We start from the raw sequence: 15,095 nt of genomic DNA on the forward strand, positions 1-15,095 counted from the left end.
TTCTTAAATTATGTATATCCAGCCTGGGCTACGTCATGCCACAGAAGCCCCCCTGGGATGGGAAGTTCCATTAACCCACAGGCCCTGAGGAGAGGTAGGGGAGAGAGTGAGTCTTCTCTACAAGTGACCTTGGCCTGATTCCTGCAAAATGTGCTATTTTGTCATGATGAGGGCAGGAGACAGAGACACAGCCAAGGGTATCTGAGCTCTCACTTTCTTTGCAAAGAAGGAAAAATACTAAAAACTCAGGGTCTGAAAGAAGGTCATAGCTTCTTGCTTTGACCTTAGCTTTTTGAGTTAGTGAGAGAAGTAAACCCTCAACTATAGCTCGATAGCATTTTTCCTCTTTAACTGTTCTAATGAAACAGAAAAAGAATGGGCTTTTGCATTCAGTCAGTTTCTTTCTTTTTTTTTTTTTTTTCAGTCAGTTTCTAAATAGACTGTTTTGACTGACCTGCTAGTTTATCCCAATAGTGGCTTTGTTACCATTTCTTAGATTTGTTTGCTTTGCACAAGACAGCACACTGATCTGGTCCCTCAGTGTTGAAAAGGAAAGGTGATATGTGACAAAAGAGCCCTCACTGTGAGCCGCTACACTCCCAGTTTCTTGAACCAAGTCGGCTAACCAAGCTCATCCTCCCTCCTTCCCACACATCTGTTTCTGAATTTCAGAGATGCTTTTCCCTGCTGTCACCATCTATGGCAGATGTGTGGGAGATGAAGAAGTCAAGATTCTTTGGGGTTTTATTTCAGATCCTGCCACCCAGCTTTCTAAGTGCCTTTTTCTTGATGCAAACATTTTAGCACCTCCAGCTCTCAACTGTCAAATGGGAATAATACTAAATCAGTGAATCTCATTGCATTAATGTTGCAAGCTGAATCATGTGCATTTACCCAAAACAGAATTCTGAGCAGTTGGAACAAAGGGACTGAGTAGTCTAAGCCCAAGTGGATGGAGGAAGACTGCTGATCATCTGATGTGGCTCAGAGTCTCTAAAGTTCATATGTTAATTAAGAAAAGAACTTCCTGGGGCACCTAGGTGGCTTAGTCAGTTGAGTGCCCAACTCCTGATTTTGGTTTGGGTCATGATCTCGGAGTGATGGGATCAAGCCCCGCATCAGGCTGGGTAGAGTCTGTTTAAGATTCTCTCTCTCCCCCTCCCCTTCTCTTCTGCACCTCCCCCTGCTCGCTCACTAAATAAATAAATAAAACCTTTAAAAAGAAAAAAGAAAAGAACTTCTTCTATGTCTGCTCCTTTGGTCCATAAAGTAAATATATTTATTAACAATAAAACAAAATATTCTCATTCCCAGCCATTTTTCTTTTCTTTTCTTTTTTTTCTTTAACCCGTCCATTTTTCTAATATAAACTCCTCCTTTGACTTTAGAAGCGAAGACAGCCATATTAACCCGCAAGTTCTGACTTAACCCCCATGGGTTAAGGGTTCTTTGTCCTTTAGACTTACCAGGCACCCATCCATTCCCACCCACTCTTCTGCTACAAGACCCAAGGGCCTCAGATATTAACACCAAAGATCTGTGAAAACACCTGTTCACAGTCAGTTGCTGGCTCGCTCTAAATCCATGCCCTCAGATTTGAACAAGCTTAGATGGTAAGACTGTAGCCTTAGCTCAGGGAGTTCATAACAGTGAAAAGACTCAAGCCCATGGATTTCTATTTTGGGGGCCAGTTAGCTTTTCTATGTTAATGAATACCTCATTCCAAAATATCTCTTTACTTCCAGGCAACTCACAAAAATCTGTACCCATCACAAGGAGGTTAAGGTGAGACAAGAGTAAACAAAACACCACCACCACCAAAAGCCTCTGTGCTGTTCCAACAAGAGGCCAGCTGTGCATTACTTCTTTAAGACCAGCTTCTTTAAAAAAAAAATATATATATATATATATAATTGCCCTCCACCAATGTGTGGTCTCTCTGGTGCCTACTGGTGTGAAAGTGCCCAGACCTACCTGATTAGTAGACTTCATGAGGATGTAATTAGTGACCTTTCCAAAGGGCAGCCCCAGGTTAATGACGTCATTCTCCGTGCAGCTTCCTTCGGGGAGGTTACAGATGTGTACCACTCGGCCAGCACCCGGTCTCCGCTGTGCAAACTAACGGGAACAAAGAGCAGGGGCTGGTCTTCAAAATACACATCCCTCTGGCCTTTGGTTCCAGATGTTCCTAGGGGCTACCTTCCCCCCAATAATGACTACAAAAGGATAACTTCTGAAATTAATGCTGAAAACAAATCCATTCATTCACAGATGCACATAAAATACCAATTTTATACCACCCTCTTCCAGCAAAGATTTGCAACATTTTAATGAGTAATCACATTATCCAGGACTGTTAGAATATGAACATGTGGGCTAATCTATGTGTCACTGGTGGGAGATTGTACAGTTACCATTTCTTGAGAATATACTTTAGCAGTATTTAATAAAACTTAAAGCACAGGGAGCCCAGATCTTGCGATCCCACTTTTGGAAATCTATCCCACAGAAATAAATGCACCAATATATCGACACTTATGTACAAGGACACTGCAGTTATTTATAAGGTGGCAAAAAATTCTGGGAACACCTTCGATGTCCAAGAACAGGGAAATGTTTGGGTAAACGATGGTTCAAGCATTCAGTGGGAGATTACAGAGCATTAAAAGGCAAAGGTAAATGAACTGATAAGGAATAATTTTGAAGATAGTTAAGTAATTAAGTAAAACAAAACAAAACAAAAACAAGCTGCCGGACAGTGCATGTAGTACAATGCCATTTTTGTAAGACAAAACAAAAAAAATCAAAATATATAAGAAAGAGATGAAGCAAGTGTTGTAAAGTCTTGATAATTGTTGGAATTGGGGGATGAATATACAAGGTTTAAATTATACTAGTCTGTACTGTTCTGTACTAGTTTGAAATGTTTCACAATGAAAAATTTTTCACAATGAAAAAAGCACAAGGAATTCATGCTGCACAGAGAAAGGCAGGCAGGGGAGGATACCTATCAACTTGTCAACATTAGTTATCTTCAAAGACCAGAACTGGAAGGGAATAAGGGGAAAGATGTTTTTAATGTGTGTTTTTTTGTTTTATAGACCTCCTATTGTTTGATTACAGAAGAAAGAGCATGGCAAGGATGTGTGGGAACCTTATATATAGACATACATGGAAACACCCTGTGGTTTAGGGCAGTGGCTTTCACAACTTTGTTAGCCTTTTATCAAACACAAGGTTGGTCACCAGCCCAATATATTCCACAAATAAGAGGAGCTGCTCTAGACAAACCCTGGGGTCTAGCTCCCTGTCGTCACCACTAGCCAGCAGTCCCAAAGGCCCTTAGAGGGCCTTTGGAATTTGGAAGCCAAGACCCAGGCCTAATCAAAGCTCCGGGAGGGAAGAAGTGCGTCTGTTTGGTCTGTGCAAACCTTAATCAGCCCAGAGTCTCTGGGAGGTTCAAGAATTAGTAACCAGAAGCCAATCCAGCGTGGAAGAGAAGGATGCAATTTTCCAAACCTGAAACACGTTCTAATAGCATAGTGCACATTTGCATAATCACCATGATTATGATAAAAGATAAAGTGAACTTCAACATCTAATTACATTTGATGTGGGTCACATCCCTAGCAAGGGCTAATACTTGGGTAATTCTATCACAAAAAGCCTTCATTTGTCTCATCTGGGCTGAGGACAATTCGAGTCAATGAGAATTTCCTTTTATGGCTCAGCCCTGAATTGGAGAAACCCCAGTATCCCTTGCAGACCTCCCCTTGGCCATGTCCAGAGGTCAAGTGTTTTTGCAGAAGGAACGGGATTTAGCATAAGGCCGAGGCAGCTCCCAGAGCATTTCCATGGAGACATGGAGTGCAACTGGAACTCTCCACAAGTTATGAGACTTTGAGTTTGCACCCGCCTCACAAGGAGTGAACCCTTCTCCAGGGATGACAGGAGGAGGACCAGTAAGATGCAGGATCTTTGCCTCTCATTAGAGTCCACACAAAGACCACAGACCCAGTCGAGCTCTGAGGCAGGTCAAAATGGCAGGTCCTCAGAGTTTATTATCAACAGGCAGGCTGAGCCGGGTGCTCTGCCCGGCTTCCTCCAAGCAAGCATGTTTCTGCATGTGACTTTCCTGTGGTTGGCCTGGGCTAACTCGTGCTTAGACGACAGGGCAGACACACAGAACCACAGGGCCATTCTGGGTTGCACCCTGCTCCTTGTCTGTCCAGTTGCCTAGTGAGCAGCATGAAGACCATCACCTCTGTCCCTGTCTCCTCCAGGCTGAAAGAGCCACTCAAGAGGCTGGTACCTGAGCTGCTGGGCAGTGGAACCTGGCACCCTCTCAGCTGCCAGTCCCCAAAGAGCAAGAGGAATTCATGCTGCAGACATTGTTAGGTCCTAAAAGGAATAGGTCTCAATTAAGATTTACACTCAAATTTTAAAAATACATTTCATGAGCACTTTCTTCTCCTGGGATTTTTAATCAGAAATAAAAGTTGAGAGGGGGCGCCTGGGTGGCTCGGTCAGCTAAGCATCTGTCTTCGCTCAGGTCATGATCCTGGGGTCCTGAGATGGAGCCCCATATTGGGCTCCCTGTTCAGTGAGGAGCCTGCTTCTCCCTCTTACTCTGCCTGCCACGTGTTCTCTCTCTCTTTCTATCAAATCAGTCAATAAATAAAATCTTTTAAAAAAATAAATAAAAGTTGGATTATATTGATTCCCTTAATATCACAATCATGAGACGTTTCGTATCCTCCCAGTTAATTATACTAATTTGGAGCTTCTCCACTGGTGATGTGCACAAGGGTCTGGATTTACTGACTCAGGATGGAGGCCAAAGACCTCCAGTGACCACCAGCAGCTTCTTCATTTCAACCAGTTTACTTCCACTTATCATTTTATGAAGTGACCATGAAATAAAAATCTTGAGGATTAAAAATTCTTGAGCCATCTCTGTGTTAATGGTTTGTTTGCATAGTGTCTGGCTTCAGAGCAAGTGAGAAACCCTATCTGGTTAGAAAAAAACAACATTTTTTTATGTCTTATGTTCTTCTGCAACTATTTGATTTAGGATACTTTGGTCTATGTTCTTTCCTACCACTGATCTAAAAATATCTTTTTGTAAAAATTCAAGTTCAAAACCATATTTGATTCATAATAGGTGTCCAGTTATATGTGTATGTATTCTAATCTATTCTTGAGACTATTTACATAAATGTGGCTATTATTTGCCTTATGCCCTATGGCAGATCCGAACAATGAGGCAGAAAAGGAGGGAGGAAGGAAAGAGGAAAGGGGAGAGGAAGAGACAATGAGGTTTTCAGGTGGACAGGTGGAGTAAAATTTGTCCACTGGGGGCAGAGATGACTGGCGTGCCTTTGAGGGTTCAGCATGATGACTCCCAGCCTGGGTTCTCCAATACGTCCTTAAGGGCCTTTGAAGGTAATAATATTTCAAGGGAGGGTCATGATTTTTGATATTTAAAAAACCTAGGTTGAGTCTCTAGTCTATCGATATGGTAACCCTAGTTAGATTTTAAGCTGATGAGAAAGTCTGATTGGTATGTCAACCAGTGTCTTTGATTAATGAAAATGAGTAACTACTTAATTACTCATTAACATAAGTACTTTCTTTGGCAGATACAGTACTTTTCCGAACATGGAATGCAGGGTAGTGGCTGCTTGAGGTACGTAGGAGTCAATGATGAAGAGGATGGGCTGTAAGAAGTGTGGGGCTTCCTGATGGACCAGAAGACAGAGGACCTGGATCCGAGTCCCAGCTTGGCCACTGGCTGGATGCATGACAGGGACAAACTAATTTTCCTCTCCAAGCCTCAGTTTCCAAATCTCTGGAACAAGGGAGATAGCCTATGCATCAAGAGTCCTTTCCAGATGTGACATATCTGTGCTTGTGTGGCTCTAAGTTCTACAATTCCACTCCTCCCAGAAGACTTGCCCAACTAAACCCTAGGATCTGGGCAATAACCTTCCCCACTCGTGTTGGCATAAACAGGAAGACAGGACACCTGTGTCTTTCCCAATACCCGTCCCCGTGAATGTCACGTTTTTGTCCTCCTTCTCTATGTGATCAGCTAGACACATGAACATGAAGCATGTTTATCTTGCAGACACGTCTGTGTTAGGGGTGGTCTCATCTTTCAGGGCTAAAGATAAGCTCCAAGCAGTGAGTACCTTGCTGAAAAGCCCTGCCACTCCCTGAACGATTCTGTTGCCTGCAGCGTCTAGAAGAGTTGAGATGATATACTGAGATGAACTAAAGATGTAGGCAGATCTCCAGGTACCAATGCCAGGGCAGTGAGAGCATCAGACAGACCTGGATCTGTGTCTACTCCCCAGTGACCAACCCTGGGGCAATTTCTGAATTTCTCCAAGCCTGAGTTTGCTTATCTATATAACAGGGAAAATAAAAATTGATTCCATGGGACTCTTTAGAAGACAAAAATGCCACAAAGTACGTAAACTGCCTTGATGCAATCCCTGGCAACCAGCAGTCTCCTTAAAATATATGTCTCTTTCTTTCTCCCAACAGTTAAAGGATATGCTATGATGGTCCCAGACTGAGGGGAAAAAATGCAACTGTACGGTGATTATGTAAGAGAAAGTCTTGACATGAGAGACTCCTAACTCTGGGAAACAAACAAGGGGTAGTGGAAAGGGAGGTGGGCGGGGGGTTGGGGTGACTGGGTGATGGGCACTGAGAGGGGCACTTGGCGGGATGAGCACTGGGTGATATGCTATATGTTGGCAAATTGAACTCCAATAAAAAAAATTTTTTTTTAAAAGAGAAAGTCTGTGTTCTTAAGAAATTCATACTGAGATGGTTAGGGGTGAAAAGGTACAATGTCTCCAGTGGTTCAGAAAAAAACATGCATAAATGGTTAGACGGATGGATAAGACAGATTAAGATGGATTAAACATAAGGACAATAAGAGAGAGAGAGAGACAGAGTGAATGACAAACAGGCCAAAATATTAAGAAGTAGTAAATCTGAGCAAAAGATATACCTCTAGAGCAACTCTTCTGTAAATCTGAACTATATTAAAAATAAAAGTTATAAAATATACACTATAAAAGATGTGTATTATATGTTTATGTGCTCTGGGGCAGAAGAGTAGATGAGTTTAGAGAGAATCATTGAAGACTTTGCCAACTTGGATTTTTGATGTGAAGTGTTAATGGACTCTGTTGACATCCCACCTGCTGCTCTGCCTGGAAGGCACACATGTGACAGGTGCATTTGAAACTTTCAGCCCAAAGTCAAATCTCCAAGAAAGCTAAGGTGTCAAGGGTTGTAACCAAAGTCCTAACTACTAACCTAAAGGGACAGTCATCCTTTCTCAGCCTGGGAGACACTTCAGTAGGCCTTCAGGCCAGTTCAGACCTGGGATGCCCCATGTGCAATCAGAGGTCTTGGCTGTACATTTTCACCTGCTGGATCAATTATTTAAAACCAGATTCTGAGCAGCCCCGGTGGCATAGCGGTTTGGCGCTGCCTGCAGCCCGGGGTGTGATCCTGGAGACTGGGATCAAGTCCCATTTTGGGCTCCCTGCATGGAGCCTGCTTCTCCCTCTGCCTGAGTCTCTGCCTCTCTCTCTCTCTCTCTCTCTCTCTGTCTCTCTCTCTGTCTCTATCTCTATGAATAAATAAATAAAATCTTAAAAAAAAAAAAAAAAACAGATTCTGCCTCTATTGTTCATGTGGCTGGGTTCCAGACCTCTCAACTCACTCAATCTCTTATACATGGATGGAAATGTGAAAGCAGCAAACAGATTGTGTAGGAACATTCTGAGACCTTTTAGTGCCCTCTGATGCAGGTGGGAACAGGCTTCATAGAGGAGTTCAAAGAAGAGGCTCAGTTCAAATAACTCACAAAACTGCAATAAAAATGTGGCTTAGGGCATTGGGCCTGCTGGGTGAGAGCAGTCTCTCAAAGTCCTTCCTAGGGCGACAAAGTGTAGATTGGATCTTCAATAAACAATTTCTGTGTTCCAGCCTGATCTTCTCCAGGTGGACCTAATCTCGCCTGGCATAGTCTCTCATTTTGTGCTAAACACACCTCAGGACACACACATGGCAGATATTTATTTCTCGTGGTGTGGATTTTGAACATATTATGCAGATAGCAAATGGGCATAAGTTGCATAGCTACGGATCTTAGCTTAACCTGGAGGGTAGACACAGATATCTTTATTGACACTTTCATGTATTTTATAAAGCATGCTAGCTTTGACCTAAAGTACATCTGCTTTTATTGGTGTCAGACTTGCCTACAGGTCTTGGGTGGTTCATCTGCCAAGTAACTTCAATATCCCTGTAAACTTTAGAGCTACAGAATACACTGTGACACCTAGGAGAAGCTAAGGGACTCGAACTGTGGGCAATAAACTGGTTGATTTGTGGTTACAACCCTGATCTCACTGAAAAACTGATCAATTGCAGACTTGATAAATCAAGGTAGATGCATCCAACAGAGGGTTTTATAGCATAAAATAGGGTTTTATGTCTAGATATGGAAATATGTCTAGATACCAATGAAAAGATATTTTGGAAACTTAAATAAAAAGAACCAAGTGGCACAATATGACATGGCATTACCTGATTTTTGCAAAAATATATACTTTTTCTAATTAAACATGCATACATAGACTAGCTAGAGATAAATAGTATAAGACATTTGCGGTCAGTTTTATCTGTAGAGCTGGATTTTCTATTTTTTATATTTCTGTTACTGTTTGGATTTTTTATACCATGTTTGTACTACTTTTGCAACAAGAAAAAATACTTAAGATTTGTAAACAGAAAAGAAAAAAAGCTCAGAAAACAAAAGCCACTCGGGTATCCTGTTTCCCCCTGGCTCTTTGCTCACTTTGAAAAGGCACAAGGTGACCCCCCCACCCAGGGTACAAGAGCAATGACAGAGCTGGAAGGGTGGGGGGGGGGTAGGCAGTAACCACATCAGTTACTGTTCTTCATGCTCTCTGGAAGTCCGGAGACCAGAGTGTTCTAAGCCATGGACCAGAGAGGCCACAGTGGACAGAGAGAAGTTCCAGAACTGCCAGCCATCTGAGGAACAACTTAAACCTCTGGCCTTCCACAAACATTTATGCTTCTCTGTGTCTCAGTTTCCTTATTTATACAAATTTTCTGGTGTGCAGGGTCCCAGTGAGAAAGAAATCATGAAAAAGATGTCTGTCTTCCCAGGCCAGAGCAGCCCATCTGCAGCATCAGCACTAAATAACTCTAAGGTGGCTGTGAAAATGGCAAAGCCATTTTATGGGGAGAGTCAGCAAGCAAAGTGCATCTTGGGCAAGCACAAGAAAACTATTTACAGCCTGAGAAGGCCCTAGTGGCCCCTTCCAGAAACCTGATTACTCTGTTTATGACAACTCAGGCAGCCAAGGATAAAGTGCCTCTGCTCTGTCAAATGGCAAAAGCTTAAGTGAAAGTGAACACCCCTCTCCTGGGACCCTGGGGTGGGAGGGTCAGGCACAAACCATCCTCACCACCCCCACCACCAGCGAACACAGCACAGAACTGTCAGTTCAGTGTCCCATCTCTGTCAACAATAAGCATGGAAATGAAAGGCTGGGTCGGGCTCCCACGAAGTAACAGAAGTATACATTCAGCCAAGCCTGGGCTTGGTGGAGGTGGTAGATGGGTTGCTCTATCCTTTAAGATTTTGTAGCGGTGCAGAGATCCTCTGAGAGCCCATTCCCAGAGCCGTGAGTCACTCTGTTTTCCTGCCTAAAAACAGGGAATGTTAGAGACAGCAATTGCTCTTTGCTCCACTAATAATAATGATATTATAATGGTGGGGTCCTGGCTGATTCTGGTTTTACTCAACCAAATGTGTCTCTGAAAAGATGTATAAGTGGGATGGGCCTGAAAAAGCGCTGGCACAGGACCAGAAAACATTTCTGGAGGAAAAACGCATCAAAGCTTTTATGAGTTCTCTATGAGAACAGGGAGGGGGATAATGGATAAGTTTCCCTGTCTTCATGAAATATTTCTTTTCTGTTTGAATTTTCACAGAGAGCATCAATTATGAGCAGGAAAAACAACAGAAATGTATGTGCAAAAGGAGCCCACTGGACACTCCTCGAGCCTCACAAAGTGTCTTTTGGTAACAGAGTAATCACCCCTTGATAAAACTGCTTATCTTTGGAGGTGTTTGTAGGCAGAAAAGACAATACATAATTTCTCTGAGGGACACACCCGCTACCTAAAGGAACCTTGCGAAGTATCCTTCTGTAGTAGATTAATCATCTCTTCATTTTTCAGCTTCTCTTCAAATGTCAGTGTTTGCATATTTCCAGTTTTCCAAAAGACAGACACACTTGCATTCGATGGACCAGAATCTGGCAGAAGAATGTGACCATCCAGACACTGATGATACAGAGACTGGCTGGGGCAGGCTTTGTCCTTGCCTCCTAGACATCCTTGGGAAGATCCTTGAGACCAGTCCGGTGATGCCTCTCCCCATCCACTGGATCTGTAGGAAAATGCCTCCGAACATTTCAGCTTATCTTAGGGGACACTGTCACAGTGCAGAAGAATGCAGGTGCCAGGTCTCACTGGCCTCCTCACCTTGCTCCTCGGCTGATGGCTAGCTGAGGCCCAAGAAGTCCCCAAGGCAGCTTCAGATCCTGCTGAGCTGTGCCGTGGAAGTGCACGGGGGCAGGGAGGGGAAGGAGAGCAAGCAAGCAAGAGAAGGCAGAGACCTCAGAGAGGGGCAGCAGGGCTCCCTTGTGGTTACAAGGGAGGATTCTAGAGCCTGGCCAAATCCCAACACTTCCACTTATCCGCTAGTGAGTTTCAGCAAAGCATTTAGTCTATGCCTCAGTTTCCTCACCTCAGAGGGTTGTATGGAGGATTAAATGAGATAATACATACGAAAATGCTATGAACGGGGAAGCCTGGGTGGTTCAGTGGTTGAGCATCTGCCTTTGGCTCCGGTGGTGACCCCGGGGTCCCAGGATCCAGTCCCACGTCGGGCTCCCTGCGTGGAGCCTGCTTCTCCCTCTGCCTGTGTCTCTGCCTCTCTCTCTCTCTCTCTCATTCTGTGTCTCTCATGAATAAATACCTAAAACCTTTTTTTAAAAGAAAAAGCTAGGAACCTATTAAGCACTATGGAAGTGTTGGCTGCGGTCAGCATCGTCAGCCTTGGACACGGATTATCGTGGATCGTTATCACCAAGGACCATCATCAACACGAGCCGTCGGATCGCCTGTGCCTACCGCAGGCCTCTAAGGGGCGCAGACAAGGCCCCAAGAATTACCAGACAGATGTGTGCGAGACGGAGGGCGCCGCGGGGAAGACCTGCGGGGGAGACCTGCCGGGGGCTCGGCTTCCCCTCCCGCCGCGCATCCAGGGGCCTTGAGGCTCCGCCGCCTCGGAGCTTCCTGCGCGTGCGCAGTTGAGCACCAGGCCCGTGTCCGCGCTGCTCGCCTCGGGCTCGCGCCGCCGTCGGGCTCTGAGCTCCCGTCGGAGACTGCTCGAGGGCTGTGAATGCGCCAGGATTTGCAGCATCCTCGAAATTACAAGTCGGGTAAACACGCTGCTGTTTGCTTTACTTTCACAAGTCATTATTGGGGGGTTGCCCGCATTTAGGAAAAACGAAGCCTCCGAGCAATAAAGTGAGGCCATTTAGCTGGTGGGCCCCAGACTAGGGCTTGAACGTGGTCTTGGCTCCAAATCCACAGGAAGGGGCTTCTGGTTCACTGGTCGGCGCTGGAGGGGGAGGTCGAGGCACGGAACAGACGCAGTCTCCTGCTCTTGCTTCTCCTCCACCGCTCAGCCCCTTCCCCTTATAAAGGGGCTCAGTTAACACCCACCCTCTTTCCCTGCCCAGACCCCTGGCCCATCTGCCACCTAATCCAGCGCCCCCCGCCATCTGGTCACAGTCCCTTTTTCCTAGTGCTAAGATCTCAGAGCAGGATGGTGGGCACAGAGCTGCCTCCAGGATCCCCAGGGGGAAACAGGCCCTGAGGTTGAGCCTGTGCTGGAACTGCCCATCCCCCCATCCCCCCCAAGGTCAAAGACAAATGACAGACCTCACTGAACCCAGCCATTCTGCTCTCTTGGGACTGACCCAAAGCTGCACTGACCAAGCACGGTCCTCGGCATGGAGAGTGCAGAGAGGGAAACCACAAAATTCTCTTTCGCCAAACTGTGCGTGGGCTGTCGGCCCAGAGCTCTGTCTTAGAGTCCTTCTCCCATTAAACATCACACACAGAGAAACACAAACAAATAGAAATCTCCACCCGGGCAGGCCTCCCCACTCACTCATCCCCTAGGGCCTAACACCTACACTTCTCAGCTTGCCCTTCCAAAGCTTTGCATGAACACCCTGAAGCGCGCAGGGCACAGCACGCGGAGGTCTGCTCCCTGGAGCTTGTGTTCCCCGGTTGCACAAGAAGAGAGAACGAGGCTGCAGCTGCTCACACCACAAACTGCAAGAAATACAGGTACATAGCCACAAACACACAGAAACGTGCCCTATCGCAGGGTCTGGCCAGACACATTTTGCACACAGTTAGTTCTGGTTCTGCATCTTCCACCTCCTTCCACTTGTTCTCAGAAGAGGAGATGCCGGAGGGCTTCAAGGGAAAGAGGCTACACAAGGTGGGCCAACAGCCAAACCAGGAGGGAAAGGAACTTGTCGCAATCGCAATCCGTGGGTAAACAAAGAATGAAGCTTTGGGGGACTGAAGAGCAGTTGTAGGGAGAGGGGAACAAAAACACAACCGAAACAAAGGATTTCACAGAAGTAACTATTTCCCCAACAGGCCAACAAATACCATGACTGCATGTCCTTATTTTCAACATACATTTTTTCTTTCTGGTTCAACTTTCAGGATTACCCACTCATAGGAAATAATCCACTTGAATAAAATATCAAAACGTCTTAAAAACACACATTGAAAAGCTCAAACCCTTTTTCCCCCCCACTACATCAAGGCTCAGTGCTAGAGAGTCTATGTATGCTTTTGATTTTAATAATGTATGTCAGGTTTTTTTTTTAAATCTATGTGTTTCAATACTAGCTGAATTAAACAACTGTCGACCTCTGCCCAAGGGACACATTTTCCTGCACTGCACAAAGTCACATTTGTGCCAGCTTCATCCCAGCCTCCTCTGAACTTCTATACCCAGGCGGAACTGGTGACACAAATGCTTTGATGATGACAACGACAATGGAGAAAATGCTTCTGTACTCACATTTGTCCCAGGGGAAGCCGAAGGAAATGCGGGATTTGACTGAGCAAATGACCTTGCTGGAATGGCCGCATATGATGATCCAAGATTTGAGGCATAATCTAAATGATAAATTACACCAACTGTATGAAATCCTAGTCATTTATTTTACCTTCAAAAGGCATTATTAGGACGTAAATTGGAAGAAAAAAATTAAAATTTCCTCTTAACATATTGAATAGTGATTGTTGTGATTTTTACCCTTGGGCAAGTTGGTAACCAACAAAGCCTTATGTCTGAAAGAGCCTAGACAATAGGTAGGCCAATATGCATTTTAGTGTCTTGGGATCTGTCTGCTTTATATTTATACATATATAGAGAGAGACAGAGTGAGAGAGAGAAAGAGAGAGGGGATAGGGACATCAGCAGGGAAGTTTGGTTATTAAAGACATGACATAGTAAGCCTTTGGGAAGCTGGTTTCTGCTTCAAGCTGCTGACCGGAAGGGCCTTACTTACCTTCAGAGTTCCCAGCAGGGTTATAAACAGCTGTGCTGTTGGGAGAGGCACACAGCGTTCCCTCTGCCGAACCGAGTATACACCGGATACCAGCGCTGGAGACGGGTGGAAAAGGGGAACCGGGAACCCAGTAAGTTAAATGAAGAATTATCATATGACCCAGAAATTCCACGCCTAGCCATAGGCCCCAAACAGTTGAAAAAGAGACGTTCAAACAAAAACTTGTACACGAAGATTCATAGTGGCACTATTCACAATAGTCAAAAGGTAAAAGCAACCCACATGTAGACCAAAAGATGAATAGATAAACAAAATGTGGTATATACATCCAATGGAATAGTATTCAGCCATAAAAAGGTTGTATATGCTACAACATGGATGAACCCTGAAAATATTCTGCTAAATAAAAAAAGTCAGTAATAAGAGGTAATAAAATGATTTCATGTCTATGAAATGTCCAAAAGGGGCAAATTCACAGAGATAGAAAGCAGATTAGTGGTTCCCATGGACTACAAGGGAGGGGAGAAGGAAATGACTACTTAATCAGTTTGGGGTTTGGAGTAATGAAAATGTTTGGGAACCACATAGTGATAATATTTGCACAACCTTGTGAATCTGCTAAATACCACTCGACTGTACACTTTAAAATGGCTTAAATGGAGGCACCCGCGTGGCTCAGTCAGTTAAGCATCTGACTCTTGATTTCAGCTTAGGTCTTGATCTCAGGGTCATTAGTTCAAGCCTCACACTGGGCTCCATGCTGAGCATGGAGCCTACTTAAAAAAATAAAAATTATGAAGTAAAATGGTGACTCTTCTGTGTCTCTGCCTCTCTCTCTTTCTCTCTCTCTCTGTGTCTATCATGAATAAATAAATAAAATCTTTAAAAAATATAAAAATAAAATGGTGACTCTTAAGTGAATCTTACCACAATACAAAAAGAAGGAGCCAGAAAAGGAGACCCTTATAAAAATTTTTTAATTGTGATAAAATATACATAACATAAAATTTACCATCTTAACATTTCTAAGTGTCCAGTTCGGTGGCATTCAGCCCATTTACACTGTTGTGCAGCCATCACCACCAACCATCTCCAGAACTCTTCACCTTGCAAAACTGAAACCGCCCCCATTAAAAACTAACACCCTACTTCCCCTCCCTTGTGCCCCTGGCAGCCACGTTCTCCTTTCTGACTCTTCTAGCTGCCTCCTGTAAGTGGAGTCCCCCAGGATTTGTCTTTTTGTGACCGGTTTCTCTCACTGAGCACAATGCCCTCACACTCTGCCATGTTGTCACATAGGTCAGAAGTCCCTTTTCTAATTTTTTTTTTTTTTTTTTTATGATAGGCACACAGTGA

At 44.4% G+C, this 15,095-nt stretch overlaps 1 protein-coding gene across 4 annotated transcripts in view; it reads right to left on the bottom strand.

Annotated features, from left to right (window-relative positions):
- The window catches only part of RBM20 (RNA binding motif protein 20), a 190,646-nt gene that overhangs the window by 33,484 nt on the left and 142,067 nt on the right, over positions 1-15,095 (bottom strand). For all 4 annotated transcript variants that reach the window (XM_077877654.1, XM_077877657.1, XM_077877655.1 and 1 more), the window contains exons 4-6: positions 13,740-13,834; positions 13,247-13,344; positions 1,975-2,118 (exon numbers count right to left, since the gene is read on the bottom strand). In XM_077877654.1, the coding sequence (XP_077733780.1) occupies positions 1,975-2,118; positions 13,247-13,344; positions 13,740-13,834 (337 nt within the window). The remainder of the gene's footprint in view (positions 1-1,974; positions 2,119-13,246; positions 13,345-13,739; positions 13,835-15,095) is intronic.

The sequence above is a fragment of the Canis aureus genome, chromosome 29 (assembly GCF_053574225.1).
Source record: "Canis aureus isolate CA01 chromosome 29, VMU_Caureus_v.1.0, whole genome shotgun sequence".
Lineage (NCBI taxonomy): Eukaryota > Metazoa > Chordata > Mammalia > Carnivora > Canidae > Canis > Canis aureus.